The following is a 15,409-nucleotide window of genomic DNA, read 5'->3' as shown; positions in this document are numbered from 1 at the left end:
AGCGTTTACACAAAAACGCTGCTAATATTAATCATAAGCATCTATGGTAACAAACATTTATAGATAGATGAAGATATATTTTTTTACCTGGACATGTCCCGAGTGTAGTTCAATTATACTGTATTGTTTCTTCCCAGCTGCAAGAAATAGTAACCCATTTGGCTTGCTAGTGCGAAATTTAAAATGAAGACTTGACTTGGAAAAAGATTCCGCCGTTTTAAGCTCAACAAAGCTTTCGCCATAAAAAGAAGCTATGGGGGGAAAAAAAACTATGAATTAACTTGAGCAAACAGACATTATATTACTTTACCTGTTTTCTTCATAATAATCCATAATATGTCAGTGTGCAGCGGTTACTGTAAAGCTGCCATGCATCTAAGGATACACTAACTGGGAAAGGTCCCCAAATACACAGATCTTTGCCTTGGCACCCACACAGGGTGAAACTGGTCTGCTCCATTTGTATATACCCTGAGCAAAAGACTGCATCCTACTTTAGACCTACAGAGAATAGCCAGGAGAGGACCAATAAACGTGCTGATATATTTTCCAATGTATTTTTTGTACTTGAAAAAAAAGAAAAGAAGTACAACATAAATAATGAAGACCAATGGAAATGGCACATAACACTGCTCTATCTATAAACTACTAAGGTTTATTTATAGTGAACTTCCCTTTTAAAGGTCACTATGGGGGGGGCGCATGCGCGCGCAATCCAAGATGGCCGCCATTTAGGAAAGCTCCGCACCAGCCGTGCAGTTTTTTCGCTCTCTGCCGCATAGATCAACACCCCACAGCCTCGCAGCCTGTAGCTACGGTAAGCGGAACCTCCTGGCTAGCCGTATGGCAAGTCGGCAGACTCGTTCGGCACGCAGAAGGCGAGGAAAAACCCTTTCTCCCCCGCCATCCCGGACACGCCCAGTCTCTGACTTCTTGGAGAAGGCCCTGCGGCCTGCGTCATCACCGAAACTAAGCCCGATGGCGTCGCCGAGCAGCCTTTTCGGAAGCCAGGCATCAACTTCCTCAGAGCAGGGCGAGGCTTCGCTACCTTCGGATGAGGTACTGTTGGGGAAGTTTAAACTCTTGCTGCAACAGGAACTTGACACTATGGCTACTAAAATTGCAGCTGACCTAGCTAAGCAAGTTGCTGAACTGGGCCAGAGGGTCAATGATTCGGAGGCCAAAATTGATGATATTATTACGGTGATTGATTCCCATGAACAGGATATAATTTCCTTGCAGGCACAGATGAAGGAATCGAATGATCGTATTGAAGATGCGGACAACAGATCCCGCCGTAATAACTTGAGGATCCGTGGGTTGCCTGAATCCGTTGTGGATCTACAGCAATCGATTATGGACTTGCTGCAGGAACTACTTCCGGCCCTACCGGCTGCGAGATTGGAGATGGATCGGGTTCATCGGGCCCTGAGGCCTAGACGACCAGATGATCCACCACGAGACATAATCCTTAGATTGCACTACCACCAAACCCAAGTGGCAGCTTTAGCGGCGGCGAGGAAGGTCGACAATTTGGTGTTCCGTACTCATCCCTATCAGATTTATATGGATCTCTCCCCGACTACATTACAAAAGCGGAGGAATATGGCACCCATCACCAAAGTGCTTCAACTTCGTAAGATACCTTATAGATGGCTATTTCCATTTCGACTGATGTTCTCTTACAACAACAGGCAGTATAACGCTGCTTCCCCAGAGGAGGGTTTGGCTGTATTGGTGAAATTGGGCTTCTCCGACGCACCTGTGGAGGCTGTTTTGCCCTCAAGCAGTTCCCAGCGCAAGGTTCTCCCCATTTGGGAAAAGGTGAGATCCCATTCTCAGAGGTCACGTTCCTCCGTTACTTGAACTCCTTCAGCTTTCACGGAGTCCTTTCTACATGATGTGTTTGGGCACTTTATTTGACTCATTTGGTCAGTTGGCCTTTTCCCCTTCTGCTCCAGGAGGCTTCAGTTCTCTCCCTTTCTCCTTTTGCAGTTTTTTTGTTTTACAGTTGACATTGGACGGTTTATTGCTATACTAACCTGGTCCTTTTCCCAGGTTGGGTCAGTCGCCTGCTGACCTTTGCTGAGACCCACTACGTGGCCACTGGGTTCTCCCTCCTACTGGGTGCTGATTTTGGACATATATTTTCTGTTACTTGCCGGCTGGCTAATGCTTTCCCCCCTTGGAATTGAGTCCCCTAAGGGCTCCTGAGGCTGGTCCGGGAGTGCTTTTTGACGGTGACTCTCTATTCCCCGGAAACGAACTGCTACTCTGGTTGAATTTTTGGTTTATTGTTAAATTATATTATGTTGTTGACAAGTGAAATTCCTTTTCTATCTATCACATGGCTTAATGTTGCAAGTGCGATTTTTGCTTTCTATTTACTTTTATTGCTAGGCAGTGGCTTATTGTGGCAGAACTCTGTTCCCCTTTTCTCACCATGGCTTGCGGGGGGCAATTATGGTATAGCGGTATTGATATTTCCTCATGGGGGTTAAAGTGCTTAGTTTGAATGTCCAAGGGTTTAATTCTCCTATGAAACGTACTAAAGCTTTCTCCTACTTCTCGTCCCTAGACGCAGACATCCTCTGCCTACAGGAGACCCACTTCTCCCATTCCTCTTATCCCAAATATCTACATAAGAGGTACCCTACAGTACTATTAGCTACTAGTCCTAACAAAACAAAGGGGGTAGCAATTTGCTTCCACTCCAGATTGGAGGTTACGATTAATGATACCATTATTGATCCTGAAGGTCGATTCGTCATAGCCATGGTTAGCATTGGGGATGTTCCGCTCACTATTGTGTCGTATTACACTCCGAATTTCGATCAGATTAAATTTCTGTCGCAGTTATTTGATACTTGTTCTCAAATTCAACAGGGACAACTAATTCTCTGTGGAGACTCTAACCTTGTTTGGAATCAAAATTTAGACCGTTTGGTAATTGGTAAGCCCCAGAGTCCCGGGAAATTCAGTAGAGATTCTGTTAAGTTTAAGAAACTCTTAGCGTCCTATCGGCTGATAGACGCTTGGAGAGAATGTAACCCTACAACGCGACAATTTTCCCATTACTCTGCTCCTCACAAGCTATCCTCTCGTATCGACCATATTTTTCTCTCGCCCGCGCTTTTGCCTGCACTCCGTACTGCCAAACTGTTTAATATAAGCTGGTCTGATCATTGTCCTAACTGTATAACACTTTCCCATATTTGGGAAAGGTCTAGCTTTGGGGCTTGGCGTCTGAATGACTCTTTATTGAGTATACCTGCTACAGTTGCAATAATCAAAGAGTCCCTTGTTAATTACTTTCGGGAGAACCTCCTTACAGTTCCTTCTGCGGTTACTATTTGGGAGGCTCACAAAACGGTTATCCGGGGTGTTTTTATACAACAGGGCTCTAGGGCCAAAAAGGCTAGAGTGGCGGCTATTAATTCCCTGACTCAGAAACTAGATAACTTGGTGGAGGCTCAGAATGATTCCCCTGAATTAGATTATTCTGTTCAAATCTCCCAACTTCGAAAGGAACTGGACATGCTGTTAACAACTTATGCTGAGAAAAAGTTGAGATGGGCTAGACATAAACTTTATGGTAACCTAGACAAGCAGGGAAGAATGTTGGCTCGGAAACTGAATGAGAGATGTAAGCCTCCCACTGTCCATAGGATTAGAACATCCCAGGGCTCCTTGTCGGGGAACCCCAGTAAGATAGCGAACCAATTTGCTCATTTCTATGAAACCCTTTATGCAGCTCCAGTATCTGTGCCTGAATCGGCGTTCGATAAGTTTTTCTCTACGATTAGCCTTCCCGAGTTGTCCCCTGATCAGGCTCAGCTTATTGACCGGGATGTCTCCTTAGAAGAGGTTTCTCTTGCTATTAAATCCTTAGCATCTGGTAAAACTCCCGGGCTTGATGGCTTATCTAATTTATATTATAAGAAATTTGCTGAACAATTGGGGCCCCACCTCACCTCTATGTTGAATGCACTGAAAAATGGAGAGTCCTTACACCCTGAAACGCTCAAAGCTAAGATTTCGGCTATCCCTAAACCCGACACTGATCTATCTGAATGTAAGAACTATCGGCCCATTTCAGTGTTGAACACGGAGGTGAAGTTGTTGGGGAAAATTCTTGCTCAACGCATTAACAGCTTCTTCCCTCAAGTGATTCACAAAGATCAGGTCGGGTTTGTTCCTGGACGCCAAGCCTCAGACGCTATTAGACGACTTTTGTTGTTAATGGAACACTCTAAAACCTGTAACCTTAAAGCTATGTTGTTGAAGTTAGACATTTGTAAGGCGTTTGACTCCCTTAACTGGAGTTATTTGTATTATACTTTGGGTAAGTGGGGGTTTGGGGAGGGGTTTCTGCAATGGATCCACTCACTTTACCGTAATCCCACCGCGATAGTTGGTATGTTTGGTTTCTCCTCCCACACATTTTCAATTCGTAGAGGCACCAGACAGGGGTGCCCATTATCCCCGATCTTGTTTAATTTGGCTATTGAACCGTTAGCTCTAGCAATTCGATCCAATTCTGATATTTCTGGGATAGCCATTGCCGGTACTCATCATAAAGTGAGCCTTTTTGCAGACGATTTGACACTTATCCTCTCCAAACCCCTAACATCTCTTCCTAACCTGTATAGTTTAATGGACATATTTGGGACCTTATCTGGGCTTACGATTAATCATAATAAGACAGAGGCTTTAAACCTCTCCCTCTCTCACCAGGAAGTTAAATTACTACAGCTGAACTTTGACTTTGTGTGGCAAATTCACTATATTACTATTTTGGGGGTCAAACTTACTAATTCCTATGAGTCCATGTATAAATTTAATTATTTACCGATGTACAAATCCTTGGGTGCCTTGCTGGAGAAATGGACGCATCACCACCTGTCTTGGATAGGGCGTATCAACTCGATAAAGATGTCTATACTTCCTAAGCTTTTATATCTGTTCCGAACCCTTCCTGTTGCAGTTCCGTTATCTGATCTTGCTGGGTTTAGCTCCAAACTTTTGCGATTTGTTTGGGCTGGTAAGTTCTCACGCGTTAGCAAAACGAATATGACGTTGCCTAAGGATAAGGGGGGGTTAGGTTTTCCTGATTTTTCGCTATACTATAAGGCGGCCCAATTAGCTCAAATAGTGACCTTACACACGATTGCTGATAGCCCTCACTGGGTCCACCTAGAAGCTCTTTTTTGTAAGCCCTACTCTCCTTCGGCTTTAATTTGGTGCCCCACCAAACTTAGACCTAAATTAGGTAGTGTGTGCTTATTACATACTATTAGGCTTTGGGATAGTGTTAGGTTGCGGTTTCGGTTGCAATCCCCATTGACTCCAGCAGCTCCTTTGTTGGGTAATCCGCTTTTTCCACCGGGCCTGCAACCTACTCTATTTCAATGGTGGCGAGATCAGAACTTTTTGTACCTAGGGCAGCTTTTCTCCTTATTAGGGCCCTATACCCCTCAGAACTTTTCTCAGAAATATAGCGTGCCGCAGGTTGAAAGCTATAGAGTGATCCAAGTATTGCATTATGCTCAATCTTTATGGAAATCTTCTGGGGTGGTGAACAGTTCTCAGACCTTTTTTGAGCATTGGTGTTGTAAAGCGCCCAAATCGCGGGGAGTGATTTCAACTTTATACAATAACTTTTTTGTCCTGACTGACACCCGTCAGGTTTCCTATACACACTTATGGCAAGAGGACATAGGATGTCAGATGGGCTTAGACGACTGGGAAGTAATTTGGTCTAATATCAAGAAATCTTCAAGGAATGTCTCCCTCTTAGAAACAAATTATAAGGTTTTGCTCCGGTGGTACTTGGTCCCCGCACGTATAGCGCGATTTATACCTTTGGCTGATGATAGGTGTTTTAGGGGTTGTACTCATAAGGGCACTATGTATCATATTTGGTGGCTATGCCCTGTGGTTCAAAGATTTTGGATAAGGATTTATAATATGATTTATTCCATTTTTAATACGCCTATTCCCAAACATCCTAGTACGGCCCTATTATGTAAAAAACCTGATGCTCTCACGTCACACCAATTCCAACTTTTCCTGCTGATTATGACGGCTGCCAAACAAACAATCGCAAAGGCTTGGAAAACCAGGTATATCTCTGTCGAGGCCACGAAGAGTAAAATTGATTGGATAATGGTCCAGGAGAAAATGTCTAGCATTCTACTTGATACCCACCAGAAATACCTGTTGGTTTGGTCCCCTTGGATTGAATATAGATACGGTACTAATTATCCGACTGCCTTTCTTAGCATTTGAAACGTTACCACTGTCTTATCTCACTTGTCACTGTTTTTATAGGATTTTCAGAACTGGTCCACTAGTTTAATGGTCATTTGATTGTCAGTATTTTGTTTTTTATTCACCAACAGTGGATGTTTATAATTTATCTATAAGCTATGTGTACATTTGTGAGCTGTTTGATGTACCTACACGTGGAGACTTTCTGGTATATTTGCAGACTCAATCTGTACTGTCTCTTACTATGCTACTGTCGGCTTTTGTCAACTTTGTTTTTGTTTTTGTTTTGTAAACTCAATAAAAATATTGGAATATAAAGGTCACTATGGTGACTATGTGCGAGTGTGTACAGTTAGTAAAAGTGAGTAATAAAAATAATGCAACACCCATTCAAATAGTAACTATCCCCTATTATTAGCACCTATATAAAGGGATTCTGTTATGATTTTTATGTCGTTTTTATTCCAAAATTACTCTGTTAACACTGCAAATAATTCAATCTACTATATAAAGTGTCATTACTAATCCAACAAGTAAATTTTTTTTAGTAATAATATTGGTGTGTAGGCGCTTTCCCGGGTCATTTTGCCTGGTCATGTGCTTTCAGAAAGAGCCAGCACTTTAGTATGGAACTGCTTTCTGGCAGGCTGTTGTTTCTCCTACGCAATGTAACTGGATTTTACCATAGAGTGCTGTTCTTAGATCTACCAGGCAGCTGTTATCTGGTTACCTTCCCATTGTTCTGCTGATGGGCTGCTGGGGGAAAGGGAGGAGGGTGATATCACTCCAACTTGCAGTTGAAGTTTATCAGAGCACTAGTCACATTACTGGGGGAACCTGAGAAACTCACAATATGTCTAGCCCCATGTCATATTTCAAAATTAGATATAAAAAATCAGTTTCCTCTTTTGAAAAATGGATTTCAGTGCGAAAGTTTGCTGGAGCAGCACTTTTAACGGAGGCATTTAAAAAAAAACATGTTTTCCCATGACAGTATCCCTTTAAACTAGGGATGCACCAAATCCAGGATTCGGTTCGGGATTCGGCCTTTTTCAGAAGGATTCGGATTCTGCCAGATCCTTCTGCCTGGCCAAACCGAATTCTAATTTGCATATGCAAAATTAGGGGCGGGGAGGGAAATCGCGCGACTTTTTGTCACAAAACAAGGAAGTAAAAAATGTTTCCCCAATTCCACCTCTAATTTGCATATGCAAATTAGGATTCGGTTCAGTATTCAGCCAAATTTTATGAGAAGGATTCGGGGGTTTGGCCGTATCCAAAATAGTGGATTCAGTGCATCCCTACTTTAAACACTGAATTGTGAGGCATAGCTTTGTGTACATTACTCCACAGAATAGCTGTGGGAGATTCCAAATAGCTCAACAGCACTTAAAGGGATCCTGTCATCGGAAAACATGTTTTTTTCCAAACGCATCAGTTAATAGTGCTACTCCAGCAGAATTCTGCACTGAAATCAATTTCTCAAAAGAGCAAACAGATTTTTTTATATTCAATTTTGAAATCTGACAAGGGGCTAGACATTTTGTCAATTTCCCAGCTGCCCCTGGTCATGTGACTTGTGCCTGCACTTTAGGAGAAAAAATGCTTTCTGGCAGGCTGCTGTTTTTCCTTCTCAATGTAACTGAATGTGTCTCAGTGGGACATGGGTTTTTACTATTGAGTGTTGTTCTTAGATCTACCAGGCAGCTGTTATCTTGTGTTAGGGAGCTGTTATCTGGTTACCTTCCCATTGTTCTTTTGTTTGGCTGCTGGGGGGGGGAAGGGAGGGGGTGATATCACTCCAACTTGCAGTACAGCAGTAGAGTGATTGAAGTTTATTACAGCACAAGTCACATGACTTGGGGCAGCTGGGAAATTGACAATATGTCTAGCCCCATGTCGGATTTCAAAATTTAATATAAAAAAGTCTGTTTGCTCTTTTGAGAAATGGATTTCAGTGCAGAATTCTGCTGGAGCAGCACTATTAACTGATTCATTTAGAAAAAAACATGTTTTCCGATGACAGGATCCCTTTAAGCTAAGCAGGAGTTTTATTTTTAGGTAGGATAAAACAGACAACTGTAGGACCAGAGGTTTATATGGTCATGGAACGCCTCAGTAACTTATAATATCCTTATATTTTAAAAGAGGGGGTACTTTATTCACTATATTATTATTTGTATTTATTTTTTACCAAGAAAGTATTATTAACTTCTTTAAAGGGGATAGTTTGACAATAGAAAGGGAGCTGAGGGGTAAATATAAAGAATGCAAAAGTTTAAAAGTTTTCCATTTGAGAAAAAAACACTTTCAAAGAATTGCAGCATGCTGGAATTCCAGAGTTTTGCTGTCTGTGCAATTTCCAGCTTGGCAGTAAAACACCTACATTTGTCTCTCTGTACAATTCCAAGATAATTGAGCTAAGCCTGCACGGGCGGATAAATGCTGCTGACAGACCGAGTCGGCATCTTATTGGCCCGTATATGGGGGCCTCCGACGGGCTTCCCCGATCGATATCTGGCCAGAAGTCGGCCAGACGTTGATCGGATGGGACTAAAACACCCGTCGGATCGCGGCCGCATCTGTTCGTTCCCCAATCCGACCGCCTGTTACCCATTGTTAAGGTCCGATTGTTGAGCCCATGATCGGATCAGCCCGATATTGCCCACCTCAAGGTGGGCATATCGGGGAGAGATCAGCTCGTTTGGCATCATCGCCAAAAGAGCGTATCTCTCCGTGTATGGCCACCTTTACATACCAGGGTAATTTAAGACTGCAAAAATCTGGTGCCATCATTGCTTGACTCCTATTACTAATTGCACTTGCACATGCTCTCATATTTGTACAAAGTGACATTGCCCCTCCCAGTCTGTTCTGATGAAATGTGCCCAAGCGAAGATACTGATGCAGGGGAATTCAGTAATTCGGGAGTCCCCAATGGGCTGCATTAATAGTCATTTATACTTAAAGAATTGCACACAGATGTGCCGAAAATGACGCAATCTGCACTACAGAAACTTTGCGTACTATTGCACCTGATTTGTCATCGGAGGCAACAACACTGAGCACAGATCCGCACATGGGCCAATTACACTGGCAAATGACATCTAAAACTGCACTTCGAACACTCAGGCCCGGATTTGTGGAGAGAGGGTTGCAGGCGCTAGGACCTGGGGGCGGCAAACAAGGAAATCCGGGCTTCACTTGCTTTTGGAAATGAGCCCTTTAGTCTTACTATGACTTGCGTGCTAAAATATAGCTTATTCTAGCTTTTCATCTTCTAAACCTCTAATTGTAGATGTTTCATTTAGCAGAAGAAATTAGCATAGAAAGCAGGAGGTATTCCCACATTCCAAATGCTCCCTGTGTGGGCATGCAGGTAATTTCCTCCAACAACACTACAGGCCCATATAACTTAACTGCTTTTAACCCTTTAGACCTCAAGATAGAGAAAGAAAGAGACTGAGACTATCTATCTATCTACACACACATTTATATATCTATAGTGAATAAAGCACCCTTATTGTAAATATAAGGAAATAGCCACCAAAGAGTTCTACTGTTAGTAAGGATATAATTTACAAAATATTCATGGCTTTTGTGTAATATATATATTTTTTTTGTAGCTCCCACCCTTCCCAGCTATAGGCAGGTGATCCCACTGGTGTCTAATAAAAGGGCAGCCAAGTTTGGAAGTTATACTTTGAAAGCAGCAAGTAAGTTGCAGGTAAAACTTAAGGTGGCCATATACGCAAAGATCCGCTCGTTTGGCAACATCACCAAACGAGCGGATCTTTCCCCGATATGCCATTAACAAGCATGGCTGTATCGGGGGTAATCTGATTATTCAGCTGTATGGATCTGATTACGATGCGCAATGGGCTCCGGCCAAAATGGGCTCGGGTCAAAACTGATCGACCAAACGACCGATCTCCACCGGGCGAAAGCTGTCGGCACTCTCCACACACGATCCAAAAATCGTATGAATAGGATCTGTGTGTCTATGGCCAGCTTCAGTCCCTTTGTAAAATGTATAATGAAGCAATAGAATTCTTAATGAATCAGATAAAATTGAGCGTAGGACTGGCCAGATATGGGATGACTTTGACGTAGTTGGCCATCTTAAATATATTGCAATATATGGACAAACAATCCCTGTTTTGTTTAAAGGGTAAGGCATTTTTTAGTAGCTTAAGGCACAAAATGTTTCAATGTCCTTAATATATTGGTGCAGAGGACCTCTTTTATTTGTATCTATCTCTATATATATATATATATATATATATATATATATATATATATATATATATATATATATAAAAAATAGTCCTGTAAATACCTGCACTCTTTCCTTCACAATCCAAGATGGGTGCTTGATCAAACGTGGTATGTAGATTTCAATATGGACCAGCACTCCAAAAACTTTAAGCAAGATTTTCTTTATTCAAACATCACTCGTGTCCAACGTTTCGGCCCACATTGGGGCCTTTATTAATAATAATAAAGACCCCAATGTGCGCCAAAACGTTGGACACAAGAGTGATGTTTGAATAAAGAAAATTTTGATTTCCAGCTTTCAAATGGGGGTCAGTGACCCCATCTAAAAAAAACAAATGCTCTGTAAGGCTACAATTGTATTGCTACTTTTTATTCCTCATCTTTCTGTTCGGTTCCTCTCCTATTCATATTCCAGTCTCTTAGTCAAATCAGTGGTTGCTAGGGAAATGTGGACCCTAGCAACCGGATTGCTGAAATTGCTGGAGAGCTGCTAAATAAAAAGCTAAATAACTCAAAAACCACAATAATAAAAAATGAAAACCAATTGCAAATTGTCTCAGAATATCACTCTCTACATCAGGGATCCCCAACCTTTTGAAGCCGTGAGCAACATTCAGAAGTAAAAGGAGTTGGGGAGCAACACAAGCATGAATAATGTTCTCGGGGTGCCAAATAAGGGCTGTGATTGGTCATTTGGCAGCCCCTATGTGGCTTGTCAACCTACATTGAGACTCTGTTTGGCAGTACACCTGGTTTTTATGAAACCAAAACTTGCCTCCAAGCCTGGAATTAAAATATAAGCATCTGCTGTGAAGCCACTGGGAGCAACATCCAAGGGGTTGGAGAGCAACATGTTGCTCACGAGCTACTGGTTGGGGACCACTGCTCTACATTATACTAAAAGTTAACTTTTCAGATCATCAGAAATAACGACTTTTTCCAATGACATAATATTTTCTATGTTTGCCCGTTTTTCTAATATTGAAGTGTAACTTTTCACCTTCTGAAGCAGCCCTGGGAGGGGGGGTCGCTGACCCTGTAAACTGTTCTAAATGGATACATTTAGTTTATAAATTTCTTATCTTTGTCCCTGCAGAGCAGAATCTCTGGGTTTCATTACAGGCAGCTGTTAGAATTGATACAATAGTTGCTAATACTCCAGAGATGCTGCTGAGAAATGTATCAACTAAATGTTGCAAAACAAATGAGTTTGGAAGGTGAACAACTCATTTAAAGCACAAGCTGTAGTGTTGCCTTGTATTGCAGCAGGTATGAGGTTTATCGTTCATATTTGAGCACAGACATATCTGGACATGTAAAAATCACACATTTCCACTTCTGTATATTTTAGGAGGGTAAAAGAATCTCAGCTGTTGGTCTTGTTATGCATTACATGACATCTGTTTCCATAATGACTAGGCTTCTCTGCACTTGAAAGAGCTGAATTTATGGATGACTGCAATACAGACACCACAACAATCCTTGCTGGGAATTTGCACTTGGGTTTAGTAATTCAGGGGGGTGTTAGTGCTCAGAGCTGCTGAATGTGTTCGACTTACATACAAAATACAATGACCCTTTGCTAATTAAAGGGGTGATTCACCTTTAAGTTAACTTCTAGTACGTTATAGAATGGCCAATTTGAAGCAACTTTTCAATTGGTCTTCATAATATTTTTTTATAGTTTAATTATTTGGCTTCTTCTTCTGGCTTTTCCCAGCTTTCAAATAGGGGTCACTGACCCCATCTAAATACAAATGCTCGGTATGTATAGAAGGGTATTGTTATTGCTGCTTTTTACTACTCATCTTTCTATTCTGGCCCTCTCGTATTCATATTGCACTCAATTATTCAAATCAATGTATGGTTGCCAGGGTAATTTTGGCCCTAGCAACCAGATTGCTGAAATTGCAAGAAACTGGAGAGCTGCTTAATAAAAAGCTACATAAAACTCAAAAACCACAAATAATAAAAAATGAAAACCAATTGTCTCAGAATATCACCCACTACATCATACTAAGGGTCAAGCCACACAGGGCGTTTTGGGGAGATTTGGTCGCCTGGCGACTAATCGACTCGTTTTTGCGGCGACAAATCTCCACAAACGCCTTCCCTGAATCTGCGCCAGCTAAAATGAAAAAACGCCAGCGCTAATCACACACGGCGGTTCGTTTTCCGAAGTCGCCCGAAGTACCCCAAAACGCACTGTGTGGACTTACCCAAAATGTTAACTCAAAAGTAAGCAACCCCTTTAAAGCAAACCCTGATTATAAATTTTATGGAACAAAAATTTGAATTGTAGAGGCATTAAAGGGGTTTGTTCACCTTTAAGTTAACTTTTACAATGTTATAAAATTTACCATGTGTGGACTGCATTACTTCCAGCGTGCAACTGCATTAAAGGGGTTGTTCACCTTTAGGGCAGAGACACAAGCTCAGATTCGGAGAGATTTAGTCGCCCGGTGATAAATCGCCTCTTCTTCGGGGCGACTAATCTCCCCAAACTGCCTCCTGCTGGCAAGAATCTAAATCTCCAGCGGGGTGGCACTTAGATCGATTCATTTTCCGAAGTCGCCTGAAGTTTCATGAGGCAACTTAGGAAAACGAATCGCACTGATTGCCATCCCGCTGGTGATTTACATTGTAACCGGCAGGAGGCATTTCGGGGAGATTAGTTGCCCGAAGAAGAGGAGATTTATCACTGGGTGACTAAATTTCCCGAATCTGAGTGTGTGTCTCTTGCCTTTAAATTAACTTTTAGTATGATGTAAGAGTGGTATTCTGAGACAATTTGCAATTGGTTTTCATTTTATATTATGTAAAGTTTGAGTTATTTAGCTTTTTATTCAGCAGCTCTCCAGTTCAGCTATTTGGTTGCTAGGGTCCACATTACCCTAGCAACCATGCATTGTTTTGAATAAGAGACTGGAATAGGAGAGGAACTGAATAGAAAGAAGAGTAATACAAATTAGCAATAACAATCAGCGTGTAGCCTTACAGAGCATTTGTTTTTTAGATGGGGTCAGTGACCACCTATTTGAAAGCAGGAAATAATTAGAAGTGAAATAATAAAAAAAAAAATAAAAACCAATTTTTCCATAGAATTAGCCATTCTATTATATACTTAAAAGTTAACCTCCCCTTTAACTTTGGCTACAATCTGATAGGATCACAGGTTGGGCTGCACACACAGACTTGCCCTGGTGCCAGACACAGTAACTTGCTGGATATAAACTGCCATCATTTCACTTGCACCACGCACAGAACATTTATTTTGTGGAAACAAAATCATTGGAAAAGATCCACAAATCAGAGGATTCCTGCCATCATAAAATGTATCTAAACTGATTTGAATCCAACATAATTTGAGAAACAAAGCAACACTGAGCACTTCAGCTATGAGGCACAACTACAAGCCCCACTCTGTAGAGGGATTCTGGGAAATGTAGTTCTTCCACAAAATGTTCACCATCCTCCACCTGCATAGTGTAGATTACTAGTAACTGGTGAGTGTTGCCTCTCTATGGTATGGGCACAGGGAGCTGTGTTCTTACCTGCTAGTGTGTGTAGCCGGCTGCTGGACAAAACCACTCCCAGAACATATACACCCGCTGCCAAACTACCATAGAGTCCCATGCTGGGAGTTAGAGACTGCAGGTAACCTCTCGGGACACTTCAGAAACTTCTCTCTCTCCCGTCACACAACTCCATGGCCTTCCCGTTACTCCGTCTCCCGACTTGTTGCCCTCACACAGCACCTGGGCACGCACACTACCGTGACGTCACACGCATACCAGGCTGGGGGACTCCTGTACTACGTCTGTGTGGGATTGTGTGTCCCTGGGGGGAGGGGAGGAGGGGTCCCAGTGGGAGGGGAGGAGGGACCCAGCTGCACTTTACCACGGAGGGGCGGCCTCAGGCCGAATGGCTTACAGTTAGCAGGGGGAGGTGAGGGGACTTTAGGGTTGCCTGGTTGTTGGTTTTCCAGCCAAATTGGACTACTAATTTAAAGCCCAGGCAGGTTTTGAAAGTACAAACTAGCTAAGGTACAGATTTGGGCTACTTTTTGTGGCTGGTTTGTACATTGAAAACCAGCCAAAGTTTTTTTTCTTGCCCTAATGTGCCAAGCCTGCTTCTCCCAATGCATGTTGGGTAATGTAGTTCTTGTTTAATAATTTGCCAACTGGCCAAGTTTAATGTTAGACTACAATACCCAGCATGCAGTTGGACTAACTTGTGTAGAAGTCAGAGAGTTACCAGATTTTGGGCTCTGCTCCCCAGTCTCCTTTCCCTCTCAAGTTTCTCGCATTTTCAGATGACTTTCCTCAATTTCGGACAATTTTGGGGCAAAAATCTGCCTGTTTTTTCAATATTTATTGGAATTGTATACAGAATGTATTAGAGCATTACGGGGCTCCTATACCTCCTGGGCCCCCCTCTGTAGTTACACCCCTGGTGACAGGTGAATCTGTCCCATTTTGCTTCTTGAAAACATTAGAAAAAACTTATATTTTTATATATATTCATTTATTTTGTAGACTTTTTGTTCGCTGCACATTTTGTGCTATTTTCGGGCAACTATGAACTGCTTCTTGGCTAGTTTTATAGCTCTTTGGCTGGTTTTGAAAATTAGACCTGGCAACAGTGGGGGGCTTACAGCTTCTTTCAATCTGCAGCTTTCTCCATTGCTCGTGTGGCATCAAAGTTTAAAAGCCTGTATAGATAAACAGGGATTGGATTGTCTGAGGGAAGTTCAAAGTTCACCCTCCAATATATCCTATCCTCATGCGGCTGTACCGGGAGCTAAACTTTGATGAGAAGCGAAGGGGATTTGTACAAAGGGCATTCTGGGAATTGT

The 15,409-nt window shown here is 42.2% G+C and overlaps 1 protein-coding gene across 1 annotated transcript in view; it reads right to left on the bottom strand.

Moving 5' to 3' along the window:
* Positions 1–14,428, bottom strand: part of cspg4b.L (chondroitin sulfate proteoglycan 4b L homeolog) — a 36,180-nt gene extending 21,752 nt beyond the window's left edge. Inside the window, exons 1-2 of the mRNA XM_018266147.2 lie at positions 14,106–14,428; positions 88–251 (exon numbers count right to left, since the gene is read on the bottom strand). Coding sequence (XP_018121636.1) covers positions 88–251; positions 14,106–14,187 — 246 coding nt within the window. The 5' untranslated portion in view covers positions 14,188–14,428. The remainder of the gene's footprint in view (positions 1–87; positions 252–14,105) is intronic.
* Positions 14,429–15,409: the final 981 nt, after the last annotated feature.

Source organism: Xenopus laevis, chromosome 1L (genome assembly GCF_017654675.1).
Source record: "Xenopus laevis strain J_2021 chromosome 1L, Xenopus_laevis_v10.1, whole genome shotgun sequence".
Lineage (NCBI taxonomy): Eukaryota > Metazoa > Chordata > Amphibia > Anura > Pipidae > Xenopus > Xenopus laevis.
The sequence above is the reverse complement of the archived record's forward strand: the minus strand, read 5'-3'. Positions and strand labels throughout refer to the sequence as shown.